Source organism: Galeopterus variegatus, unplaced genomic scaffold, assembly GCF_000696425.1.
Source record: "Galeopterus variegatus unplaced genomic scaffold, G_variegatus-3.0.2 Scaffold1240, whole genome shotgun sequence".
NCBI classification, from domain to species: domain Eukaryota; kingdom Metazoa; phylum Chordata; class Mammalia; order Dermoptera; family Cynocephalidae; genus Galeopterus; species Galeopterus variegatus.
Genome location: NW_007727351.1, coordinates 33332 through 46875, shown reverse-complemented (window position 1 = coordinate 46875; position 13544 = coordinate 33332). Strand labels below are relative to the sequence as shown.

The 13544-nt window shown below is 49.5% G+C and overlaps 1 protein-coding gene across 1 annotated transcript in view; it reads left to right on the top strand.

The window, feature by feature from the left end:
• Positions 1 to 13544, top strand: part of COL22A1 (collagen, type XXII, alpha 1) — a gene marked incomplete at its 3' end in the record, with an annotated part of 125327 nt that overhangs the window by 100962 nt on the left and 10821 nt on the right. Inside the window, exons 15-16 of the mRNA XM_008575803.1 lie at positions 133 to 186; positions 2137 to 2181. Coding sequence (XP_008574025.1) covers positions 133 to 186; positions 2137 to 2181 — 99 coding nt within the window. The remainder of the gene's footprint in view (positions 1 to 132; positions 187 to 2136; positions 2182 to 13544) is intronic.

Sequence of the window (13544 nt, the reverse complement as noted above, 5' to 3'; positions counted from 1 at the left end):
GCACATGGAGCTCCTGGTGGGGCGAGAAGCGGCAGATCTTATCACCACCCATGGTTATTGACTGAGCGATTCTTCGGCTCTTGCCTTTTCTTTCCATCTGCAAACCTTTGCTTCATGAACGCTCTTCTGCAGGGGCCCCAAGGACCGCCTGGACTTCCCGGACTTCCTGGACATGTTGGAGCTCCCGTAAGTAAAGACATTTGTCTGGGAGGGGTTCTGTCCCCTTCTCCAGGAATCAGGACCCAGGCTGTCTTGCAAGTCCCTCCACCTCCATCTGTACAGTTGGGACCTGCTGTTTTGCACATATCCATGGCAGTGAGGTGTTGCTCTCTCTTCTCTTTAACCAGACATTCTTCAATGTTACCATGCTTAAGAATCACCTGGAGAACAGGTTTAAGTGCACATAGATAAGGTAGCAGGGAGGAGCCCAGGAATCTGCATATTAACCAGCACACCATGAGTTTCTGACACTTGGTCTAAAGCAGCTGTTTTTACCCACCTGTTCAGTCCTCTACTCCTGGAACAAGGTGGGATGTATTGCGTTCCTCTCCCTTAGAACAATGCAGACACATGCTACGTGTTCACTGTTTCCAGTGAATATGGGATGAACAAACAGATACGGTACATAAAGAGCCAAGTGGCTTCTTGGGCATCTAACCCTGTTCTTGATTCTCAACAGGAAATATTTGAGATTATCTGCAAATGAAAGAAGCAGTATGAAAAGTCACTTTCAAACAAAGCAGCTTGCATGGCCTTGAGGGCATTTAAGACCTCTGAGCTCTGTGTTTCTGGCCAAAATATGTTAAAACATCATGGATGTCCACTTGCCCCTAAGGCCTCGGTGGTCCTGCAAATCTTCTGCTCTCCAGGACAGCTTCTTGTGACTTTGGCCCTATACTCTTCTCTAGAAGCCAAAGATACATGTATTATTCCTGGAATTAGCAAGTAGGTCAAGGCAGTATCTGCCATCTTTAACATCCTTACCATTGAATGTCCAAGAGTCCTTTCTCCAAGAAAGGAGGGGAGAGAGAGGGGACCGCATAAGGAGTTCACGTAGTGTTATGTGGGACCCGTTCATGCCCCCCCAGCAGGGCCCCGCACGGAGCTGTGGGCTTGGCCTGAGGCCCCTGTCCGGGAGGAGATGTGCTGTCCTCAGCTTGTGCTGGGGTGCAGTATCTCACTGTGTGATACTACGTGTCTGGGAAGAGCAGGGACATGCATCCTTCTGACGTTCTGCACCACAGAATGAGACAGTAGCCCTCAGGCAAAACTTCTACAGAATTCCTGTGCTAATCAAGTGATTGACACAGTCACTCATTGAATGTTTTATTCATTCAACAAATGCTTGTTAGCGCCTACCAAGTGGCAGGCACTGCTCTAGACTCTGGGGATACAGTATTGAAGGAACCGTCCTCATGGGGTTTTCATTTCACTTGGGGGAGGTGGAAGGTATGTCACCTAGGGCTGAGCACTGTCAGACAGGTAAGGTGTGGTGAGAGGCTAGAGAGTGACCATTGGGCGATGGGGGGTGATCGTATTTTAGATCCTGTGCTCAGAGAAGCTCACATCCTGGCTGGCATTTTCACCAAGCCTGTGCACAGAGGGGCAGGGAATTCACAGCATGGGGTCTGGGTGCTGCTCTAGAGGAAGGTGCGGGAGATGCAGGAATGGGGCAATGACTCTCCCTGGGGGGAGGTGGAGGGATGTGGCTTAAAGGGCCAGAGTTTCCAGTTCAATGTTGGGGCCTCTTCCTGTAATTCATGATCATGATGAAATCACAGGCTCCAGGTAGTGGTGGGGACTGACTCCAAAGCCACATCTCTGCCCTTGGCCAGGTGAGCTCAGGAGCCAGGATGTGTCCCAGTCTGTAGGCATAAGGACCTGATTAGCCCAGGCAGGGGACCATCCCCCAAGGGCTCACCTTTCATCCTTGAAGAGGCCTGGCTCAGCCTCCCAGGCCTGGGGAGAATTGTAGCTGCTTTGTGGTGTTAGATCACAGGGGAGATAGGGTCTTCAAAGCTACCATCCCCTCCACCCTGGCCAGCAGCTGACGGGCAGTTTGTCCACAGGCACTCAGACAGTAGGCACAGGTAAGCCAGACTGAGATGTGTGTCACTGCTCTTTCTTTCTCCCTAGGGTCTCCAAGGAGAACGAGGTGAAAAGGGAACTCGAGGAGAAAAGGTATTTATAGTCTATGCTGATCAATCAATACAGCTTCCCGTAGAAAAGCGGGAGAGGGTACCTGGGACTGTCCACTCTGTGCATGTGTAAAAATGTGCATATGTGCATGCATGTGCACATTTGTTCATGTGTGTTTTGTTCATGTGTGCATTTGTGTATGGGTGTGTGTGTGCATGTGTGCACATGTGTGTGCACTTGTGTGTGGCTGGTCAGGATGTGTGCAGACACTGTGTTAGTTTCCCACTCTAAATGTAAGCTGTACCAGGAAAGTTGTGGTCTTTGCTCCTGCAGGCATTGCATCCATCTGCACTGAGGCAGAGATTTCCATACCAAAGAGGTTTTAAAAGAGCTCTGGATTAGGACCCCAAGGGGCCTGATTGCTGCCAGGTTACTTGGCAAGTTACATAGCTTCTCTGCTCCTCAGTTACCTTGACTCTGTCTCAAACAAAAGGGAGGGTTAGTGGTGACAGTGGTGGCATTGCTGTCCCACCTTTGAGCCTCATTCTCCACATCTTGTTTACTGGCCTAAGCTCAGGCTCTTACATGTTGATTGCCGGAGGGGACAGCATATGTAAAGGGGGCTCAGGTTGGTCTTTCCTTCAGATGCATGTTACCATGTGATAAGGAAAAAATTGCCAGGTCTGGTTCTTCCATGTGTGCTGAGGCACAGACTGCTCAAAGTCCAACTAGGTGGGAACCAAGGGCTGAAAATCCCACCCACCTCCACTTTCTGGAACGGCAGCTGGCACTGAATTTCCCGTCATCTTCTACCAAGCTCATTCGCTGAGCTCCTTAAGATCCGGGGCAAAGTATTCCAAGAACTGGGACGTGGCCTTCCAGCTCTAAGCCATGTCCGGACACTTTTTCAGAGTCTACCCCACTCTATCTTTCTACAATACATGTTTCTCTGGTTTTATTTATTTATTATTTTATTTTATTTTATTTCATTGACAGCTGGCCAATAAGGGGATCTGAATCCTTGACCTTGGTGTTATCAGCACCACTCTCTAAACAACTGAGCTAATTGCCCAGCCCCTAGTTTTATAAGGATTGTTTGTATTATTAAGTAATTTAGTTTCATTTCCATGTAGTTGGAAAACTGTGAAAAATAGCTACTATTAATTATAATTCTACCATCCCAAAACAACTGTAGCAAGTGCTTTGGCACATTTTCTGTAGGATTTACTCTTCTGTCTTCCTATTACATAGTCACACATCACATATTCGATGTTGTGTCGTGTTTGTTGTTTCTACACGCAGTGTTTTCTCCATGCTGCTGTAGGAGAAACTTATTTTAAATTACAGCACAATGTTCCATTGAATGAATAAACCATAATTTATGTGCCTGTTCCCCTGGTATTGATCATTTAAGGTTGTTCCCAGTTTTTCACTATTAAAAATTATGCTTTGGTGGACATTTTAAAACCTATAGATTTATTTATTTATTTTTTACTTTCAAATATAGAATTATTTCTTTAGGCTACGTTCCAAGAAGTAAAATTATTGGTCAGAGAAAATGAACCTGTTCATGGCCCTTGAAGCACGTTGCCAAGTTGCTTTCCATAAGCTTCTTTATAATTAAGGGAGGCAGGGACTAGTATTGTTCCCCAACTCAGGCTCCAAAGCATGACTTCTGTTTGTTTGTACATTAAATTTAATTATTTTAATGTTAATAAGCAAAACCCTTACCCCAGTCATTAGGGTTTTCATCTCTCGGTTCTTTTGAGAGTTTTAACATGTTTCCATATGCTTGTTTACTGGCTAGATCTCCTCTCTGTGGACCCTCTGCCCCTTCTCACTTTGTAGGGACTTGAAAGTGGCATTTGGAATAACTGAGGACTGCGGCGCATGGAAGCATGGTTGATGGGCAGTTCTGGTGCTCAAGGGGGCCAGGGTCAGATGTGCAGCCCCTGTTCAGGAGCAAGCAAGGTTTGGAGACCTGACCCAGCAGGAGGACTGGGCTGTAGAGCAAGAGGAAAGTTGAGGCTCCATGTCCAAAGTGTGTGGAGAGCTCAGCAGTGATTCAGGTGGAATAATGGGCATGTGGGTTCATATCCTGGCTATCACCTAAGGGTACAGTCAGAGGGACAGGCCCATACCCTGGCCTGGGGTCTGGGACGGGCCTTCAGGCATTCGGTCTTTCCTCACTGTCTGCTGATGCCAGTTGCAGGTCAGACCCAAGGAGGACTAAGGCACAGGCTCTGCCTTCGGGGTCTCAAGAATTTAGTGAGCAAGTTTACAAAGTCAACTCAACACATGGCTGCAGGCATATAGTACTTAGTGTAGAACCTGGAACATAGATGGCCCTTGCTGGCTAAATCAATAAGTGAATGATTGATGACCCCATAAAATCACATGCCCTAAGACCAGACCCTCTATAAGAAAGATAACTGGTCCATTAGAGGCCTGGAAACCAAAGCAAAGGACTGTCACTTGGGCAGAGTCAGGTTGTGTCAAGACAAGAGACAGCTGTATTTGGAGAGGATGGATCCCCAGGACTTTGGTCATCAGGCCCAGTTCCAATACCAATATGGTGCCTCAGGGGCAGAAACCCAGAAGCCTCCATCAGTCTGGGAAGGCAGCGCCCCTAAACAGAGGGGCCAAGGCTATGGCTTCTCCACTTGCTTGAGGCCAGGGACTGGGCCAAGCCTGTACTGAGGGGCATCGGACAATCCGCAGGCAGGAGCTCATGGAGGTCAATTCAGGGGCCCCCAGTGGTCCTGCTCATGGGGGATTCAGTTTGATTCATCTGGGTCCAGTGTTCCAACACATTCCATGGGTCCAGGTGATGGGAGTTCAAGTCACACAGCACTGATCTGAAGTGTAAAGGAAATTTAAAAAGAAAAAAAGAAACCTTCTCCCTATTGGGCCTCAGTTCTCATGGTTGTAGAATTGCGGTGCCAGGCCCCAGCCTCAGTGTCTGTCAGCTGGTCTATACCCTATGCCTGGGATTTACAGAGGCACCTCCCTGCACTGGTGTATTCTGCCTCATGAAAGAACATGGAAGAAATCCCGAAAAACTGAAAAACTATGTTTTAAGTGCTTATTTTTTTAATGTGCCATAAAGGATTCAAAAAAGTGTAACCATGACCTCTGACCTAAGAAGCCTACATTGTATTTATTTATCCATCTATTCATTCCTTCAGTTTCGTAACCACCCAGCCACCCAGAAATATTTACATGAACTTCATAAGTCTTTTCTCAAGCATCACCCCCTCAGAGGTCTTCCCCAGGCCTATCCAGAGCCTCTGCTTCTGTGCTTGTCCCTGCAGCTCTCACCCCCATCACCTTGGTCACTTGTATTGTATGTGCTTGTGTCTTGCCCACCCCCACACACAGACCCTTGGCTTCTCAAGCTTCACACTCACACCTTACCCATCTCTGGGTCTTCGCTGCCTGAGGTGGCACCTGCAGCAAAAGACACGGTCACTCCTCAACTATTTACATGCTGGTGTGTCATGGGGCACCAGCTGAGAGATGATGCAAGGACCGAGGTCAAGCTCAGATTGCAGAGGGCCTTGACTAATATGTGATGAACGTGGACTTCTTGGAGATGCACAGAATGGATTTAGATGATATATTTTTGGAGCACAGGCTTAGATAAAGCCATAGCAGTGGATGAAATGGCAAACGGGAAGCTGCACGGGCTGTGGCATCTCAGCACAGAGAGAAAGCCCTCTCTGGGGGATCAGAGCAGGACACCTCACCACCTGAAAGGTGGTCTTAGATCTTGCTGGATGCTGCAGCTTCAGCCGAGCTTCTGAGAGGTGATGAGACTGGCTTTCCCAGAGAAGGGAAGACTGAAGTGGAGAGCTGAGGGCTGTCCTCAGGCCTGGTGAGTGCCAGTATTGCCACTTACAAGCTGGGACAACCACTTGAGCTACTGGAGCCTCAGTTTTCTCATCTACTGAATGGAAATATTATAGTCTCTCCTGAAGCTTGTTGGAAAGCTGGATATGATAACAGAAACAGTGTCCAGCACATAAGCGACACATTCACAAACATTCCTTTCCCCACTTGTGTTTCAAGAGAAATTCAGTCTGCACACATTCAGTGCTTTGTTCTTGCCAAAAAACTGTTTTGAATCAACAGCCTTTTCCCATGTACTGTTGGGCAGCTTTTCCAGCAAGCTTTTGGAGTCTTGTGTTAAGACACTTGTCCAGTCCAGAAAGGCTGCATTCCTATCAAAATCCTAAATTATCAGATCTGGAAAGGACTATAGAGAAACCTGGAGAGCTGTCATTGTACGGATGGGAAAACTGAGCCAAGAGGCAATGTGTTTCCCAGTGCCACGTGGCTCATTATAAGGAGAGTAAGTTCCAGAAACTTCTTCCCAATCTGGGATTTCCCCACTGGGCACACCAAGCCTGAAGTGTCACCAGAAATGTGGAAAGATGGAATGTTTTCCCTGGAATGCTTCTTTGGGTTGGCCCACAGACCTTTCCCCTGTGGAGCCACTTTTTGGGCTTTACCAGGAAGTGGAGGGCCACTTCCAGGTGACGTCCAGGGGAGGAAGTGCAGTCAGTGTCCCCATCAGCCTCTGCGTCCCTCCAGCCTGCACCAGGTAGCATCATCGTGGCATGGAGAAGCCTGAACGGTCATTCTGAGGCCTGTATTTGAATCCCAGCTCTAGGCTCTGCAAGCAGTGTTACCTCCGGAGTTATTTTACCTCTGAGTCTGAAATTTTCTCACTGAAGAGAATAATTTTATCTACTCCATACAGCTACAGTAAGGATTAAAAGAGTTGGTATTTATAAAAAGCTCTGAAAGGTGCTGGGCTGTGAGTGCTATACACATAGGGAGTGGGGAGAGAGACAGAGAAGGGCGGGTTTGCACCCAGGGTTCTGCTGGCTTGGCTCTGGGTATGACTTCTGACTCCTTTACTGACATGCTGGGCAACTCAGAGGAGGGTTGGCCTCTTCTCTGCACCTCCATTTCCCCATCTGTCAGACGAGGAGCCTGGCTGCATGACGCTCAGGGCCCCCTTCCAGTTCTTATATTTGTTGGATACTTAAAGCAGTTTATTTTCTCAGGAATCTCTCTGATGTCTTACATCAGCAAGAAGGAAGTTTCCATCTTCCCTTGACACAGGTCCTTCCAGCTGCGGGCCTTGCCCGGCATGGAGCTGGTCCAGTGTCCAGCACTGCCCCAGCAGAGAGAGCCGCTGTCCACCCATCACCGAGGCATCCCTAACAGCCCCAGGGCAAGGTGTTCCCTGTAAAGCAGGGAGATGGCCCTTCATTTAGGGGTTTTCCAGAAGATGCCTCTGCAGGCACAGCAAGGTTACTAAAGGCTCCATAGGCATGAGGGGGTCCTGGTGGTTGAGGGACAAGTGAAGCCTATGTGGGCTCTCTAGGAGTTGCTGGGCTCAGGATGGCTGGTAAATTGTAGGGTGAGTCCCACAACCACAGAAAGGAGTCCATTCTATAGGGACCACAGACTAGATGCTGTGGGCCCCAGTTCTGTCTGGAAAACCTTGTCCCCCTGACAACTTTGGGTGGCTGTGAACACTTGACCTCCTGAGGCTCTCCAGATGTCCTGTCCTGGCTGGAGAATAGGGAAGCTCAGGGCACAGTGGCCCTAGTAAAGTGGGAGGAGCTCCAGCTTTGGAATCAGAGGGGCAAGACTCTCACCCTGGCTGTGCCTGTAGCAGCTCTGGGACCTGAGACAAGCTTTTCACTCTCTGACCCCCATGTCCCTATTTAACATTTAGGGATAATAATGTCTGTCTCAGGAAGTGGCTCTGAGGATCCAGTGGGCTCTGAGAGTAAATGCAGGACTTGGCACCTGGTAGATGCCCCCTAAATGTTCAGCAAGAGGGAACTGGTATTCTGGAGGGACCCAACCCATGACTCACCCTGCAGACACTGGTACCCCTGCCTTTTCCGGTTTGACCCCCAACTCTGCCTTACGAGAAGCCATCAGCAGGTCCACCATGCTCAGTGATGTTCTGGGGGCTGGTGCTGTTGTCCACTTGGTCTCGCTGTGATAAGTCCGTGCTGGGTGTCCACTGTGTGCTGGATGCATCGGGCACGCGCACTTGTTCATTTGGTCAGCGTTTGTGAAGCAACTGACCGGCAACTGGAGATCTCAGGTGCCGAGGTCCTGAGTATCTTCTAAGTCGCAACCTGCAGCACCTCTAGGATGGGTTGCTCTGAGCGCTGGATGGTGGCCTCACCACCTGAAAGGGAAGGCAGCTCATTAGGTGGAGTTCCCTGGGAATGGGCGTCATTGGCTTGGAGGTGTCTGAAGAGGGGCAGCCAGGGTGACACTCATCCCCTAAGGTTTCCCCCGTCTTTATTCCCTGCAAGGAAGCTGGGCTGCTCCTCAGACCGCAGGGTGAGAATGGTATCAGAACTGGGTGGTTTGGACTCTCTGAAGACAGAACGTGTTCCATCACCTCCACATCCCGAGGCTGTGTGATGTGATCTGAGCACAGCAGTGGTCACCAGGTGCTTCTGGAGTTTGCTGTTGACTTACTGCACTAGAGCTGGTGCAATGCACGTCTTCGTTCATCTCACGAACATCATCGAGTGTTAGGTCCTATGAAGCTATATGACTAATCAAATGAGGCTCCTGCCCTTCAAAGCTCACAGCCTAGAGTAAAAGGTAGGACACCCAAAGCACGGGGTGGGAGAGCCTGCGTGCTATGGGAGGAAGAGGCGAGGGAATAACCGGATTCCAGCAGAAGGAGAAATTACAGGGAGCAGGAGAGTCTTCCTGGAGGAGCCAGTGCTGGGGTTGGGTTGTCATGGTATTATCTACGGTGAGTGGTTTTCTATTAGGACCAGGCATTTTTTGTAGGTTAACTCACAAATTCTGACCAAAAAGAAAGCAAACGAAAGATGATCATAGTACTTTAAACATCCCTGTTTAGTAAATGAGCACATAGTGGTTGAGAGAGGTCAGAGTTCTTGTTAAAGGTCATGGAACTAGCACAGGAAAGAGTAGACCCCGCCTCTGGCTCCCCCAAGCATGTGTCCTTTCCGCCATATGCGCTGCATTCTAACGTTGGTCAGCAGAGATTAGAATGAAGGTGGGCTTTCTGGAAAGAGGTGGTAGTGTGGGTCAGAGGCAGGCGAGGGCAGGGATGTGCTCAGGTGACAGAGAGCAGTGACACTCGACCACAGTGTGGCATGGAGTGAGCAAAGTGGATGCGGGTGGTCTGTACTGTGAGACCAAGGAGTTGGGACTAGATCCTGCAGGTGCAGGAAGCCGTCGGGGTCTGGGGCAGGCGGGATGCGCAGAACCAGATGATGAGGAGACCACTTTGGTGACAGGCAACGGATTGGAGCAGAGATGGAGGCAGTGGGTCAGGAGGCTGTGGGAGGGTCTATGTAGGATGGGATGAAGCTGGACTGGATCTGAGACAAGAGGCGCTCACTGTGAGAGGGGCAAGAGGGACAAGTGGGCTGTTCTGCTTCATGGGAGGAGGAGGCCTGCAGCTATTTCTGGGGAAAAGACAATGCATTTCTGTAGTTCTGTGCTTATCAGATATTGCACCAATTTGATCAGAGTTTTTAAATTCTATGTGAAGGAGAGGGGAAAGAAACCCACATCCCCCACCCCCACTCACATACACACATTAGGTGTGCATGTCAACATCAGGATTTCAGATGGTCAGGAATGGGCCGCCGGGGCTGGAGAGGGCGGGGGTGCTTTTCTGCTGCGAGTGGGGTGAGTGGGCCCTCTGCTGCCAGCGGTTCTCAACCACAGCAAGTGCACTCGGAGTCTCCCTGGACTTCCCAAGTCAGGACTGAGACCCTGTGGAGCCAGGTGAACCAGGATGACGTGTGTAGTCTCTGAGACTCGGTTTCCATGCTGCAAATGGGAACGATATGTCATACAATTGTAAATTTTGCATGAAGATAGTGCCTGTTTCAGCACCTGGTTCTCAGAACAAAGATCGGTTCCCTTTAATTTGCATCAACACACACTTGTCTGTCAATTAAAGGATGTGAGAATCAGAGGTGCCCTAGAGTTCCGGTGGTACAACTGCCCTTTTTTCTTTGTTTCATCATCTCAACCCCATGACAACATGGAGCCCCAGCAAGGGGTCGCCTCCCCCCCAGCAGTGGTGACCATCCACAGAACCAGGATTAGAACTCAGGTCCCCTTCCTCCTTGCTCTCCTCTCATCCATTCTGTCTCCCCAGCACACACCCCCTTCCCCTTCCATGACATCCCCCTCCTGCTGGTCCCTTTCAGCTGATTCTCTCTCTTTCTCTCTTGTCCCCCGTCCCACACAGCTGCTCCTGATTCTGCTTCACCAACTTTTAATATACACCTTCCATGTGCCAGGCATTATTCTAAGCAGTTGACGTAGATGAGCTCACTTAAACCTCACAGCAGCTTTACTGGGGAAATAGTATGCTCTCTACTTGTAGATGGGGAAACTGAGTCACAGAAATGCTGAGGAATTGGTCCGAGGCCGCACAGCTTGAACGTGGGAGAGCCAGGGCTTGGGGCTGGGTCATGAAGGTAACCACTGCTCCACGCGGCCCTGCACCTCAGAGAACCCTGGGCCTCATGCACATTCTGTGCCAGGAGCCAAACCTGTTCTCAGTGGTGCTTGTGTGGCGAGCGCAGTGGTCTGTCTGTCTGTCTCTGTCTCTGTCTCTGTATCTCCGTCTCCCTCTCTCCCTCCCTGCTCTCTACCACCTCATTTCCTTTCTTCGTCCATCCTCATCCATCCTCTGTTACCCCTGCTGATGAGCTCCACCTGTCAGCCCTCCAGCCGTGTCCTCCTGGCTCCCTCTCCTGTGCTGACACCATGTCCAGCCAAGCTCCCTTCCCACACCTGCAGCTGTCCCGAGTTGCAGCTGGGAGAAATCTTGGCTTCAGTCTCCACTCCTGCTGGTCTGTAAGTGCAAGGAGGTGAAATGGGACTTGGGCAACAGGCAGAGCCCTCTGCTTTGATGCAGAACTTATAAAATAGCACTGGTCAATATATTTTTCTTTGAGCCCTGCAAAAGTGCTAATTCCACGGTGATATTTAGTAGGATCTCTTACTACTAGAAAGAAATTTCTAGAGTGGAACTCAGGAGAGCTTGACTTTAGTCCTGTTTCCATCACTAATTTTCTGTGCGACTTGGACAAGGCACACTGCTGGAGGCTGTCAGTTTCCTCATCCACACATAGGAGGGTTGGATTCCACGGGTTTTAAGGCCATGACCACCCCAGCCACTCTAGGACTCACAGGGAGAGCCCAGCATGCTCTGCCAGGTGCCTCTGCTCAGACCCTGTGGGGTAGTGGAATAGAGGATTAAGGGTTAGGTGGCCCCGGTTTTGGTGCCAGCACCAACATATCCAGCTGCGGATATGTGCTTCCTCTCTGTCCTCAGTTTCCTCATCTCTTATTGGCCCTTGAGCCTGCCAACCTCACAGAGTTTGGGGTAGGAGAAGACGGAACAGCAGGTCTGGAATCACTTGATGGAGAGATTAAACACAGGCAGCCTTCCTTTTCATTCACTCCAAGTCTCATGTGGTGAAAAGACTTTTTAAAGAATTAAAATATAATAGTGCTTGAAAATAGAAATGTGTACATAAGGGTTAAATTTTTTTAAGTAGCTTATGAGAGATAGAAATCCTATATGATTATGTTTATATAGATGAAAGATGGGGGAATCCAAACTGCAGAGCTCAGAGAGGTACCGGGACGACCCAGGTTCACACCAGTGGATGTGAGGAGTGGGCGATCCTGGGGCGGTTATCAGTGGCTAACTGGAGACCTGTACCTGGGGAAGCTGAGTCAAGCAGCTTGTCCCTTGTCCCCTGCTTGAACTGGACGGTGGGAAGCATCAATGTTTGTCCCCAGACTAAGGGAGAGAACCTTTCCCCAGGTAGCCAGCAATCCCTAGAAGGAATATGAGCATCCGCCCCCAAAAGAAAAGCCACTGCTGCGTCCCACCTACAGGAAGTCCCACCTGACCCTGCCATCCCCAGAAGTGGACTACAATGAACGGAATCAACACCCACAGGCAGACCACCTAAGACAAGCACGGCAACCTCAGAAACACACACGCACGCACGCACACGCACGCACACACACACACGAAGAAATATCAGCATGGGAAATAAAGTTACAGCGAAATAGAAGGAGGGTTCCAAATAACTTTCACGTGTAGTCTTCCAGTCATTCAATGAATGTGAGCTGGGTCATCACGCTGGCAGGCCCTGAGCTGGGCTTGAGGGACACAGCAGTGAAAAGTATGAACCCAGCTCATGTCCTCATTGAGCCAGAATGACAGTAAATATGGATAATAAATGCAAACTGAATTAAGGGACATGGGGGAGATGAAAATAAGACATGCTGGAGCAGCACAGAGCATCTGATTAGTATGAAAAGGTCAAGGGGTGACATTTAAGCTGAGCCCTGAAGCGTGCGCAGGAGGCAGCAGAGAGAGCAGCCAGCCCAGCGCAGGGAAGCGGGAGACAAGCTGCTGTATCTGAGCAACAGGAAGGGAGCCACGGCTGCTGGGGTGCCATGTAAGGACTGTGACTATTAGCCTGAATCCACCTTTTGGAGACTGTCTTTCTCCATCAACTGTGTTCTTCCAGCCCACCTGAAAGGACACCAGCTGCAAACACTAGACACAGATGACTCGTGAGTGCAACACACTCCTGGGCCTTGGTCAAGAAAACGGTGCGTAGAGTGTTGGCACTTACTGACTGCTGATCATAAGTGGGCGTTTTAGATGTATTATCTCTTTATCTAGTCAGGTATCTTTTGAGGAAAAATTTATTCTCCTCCGCATGAAACACAGGAGACAGAACAGTGTCAGAGAGAAGAAGTGACTGGCTCAGGATCCCACAGCTAATGACAGGTTCGGCTCAGCTCTGCACGCAGTCTGCACGCAGGCAGATGGACAGGCGTTGGATAGACGCACAGATGATAGCTTACTGTTAGCCAGCGATGAACTCGAGTTATTCCAAGCACAAGGAACATAGTGCACGTTTATACATAGGTACTGGACACATGAATGATGCACAAATACACCTGCAATTTTATGCACTGCATCACAAACCCCACTCATCCACATTTGACCTCCATCAAGACCCATGAGATGAGGACACTGTGTGGCTCACAGAAAGTACATGGCCATTCCTGAGTAACAGATTCAAGAAATGAAAAGCAGAGATATGGATCCAGTTTCTATGACCTTTGATCTATGGTCCTTGACCCTCTAGTACACACCAGCTCTAGTGCTGTTGTGTGTGTGCTTTTGTCTCTCCTGAATTGGAGGTGGCTGGTGGAGAGTGGAGCTGAACATGATCTGACACTCAGGGCCTTGGCTTGCCCTCTTCTCATGACAGTGACCATAGGGCTGTTCAGCTGGCTGCTCCCTGGTGATCACTTGCCCG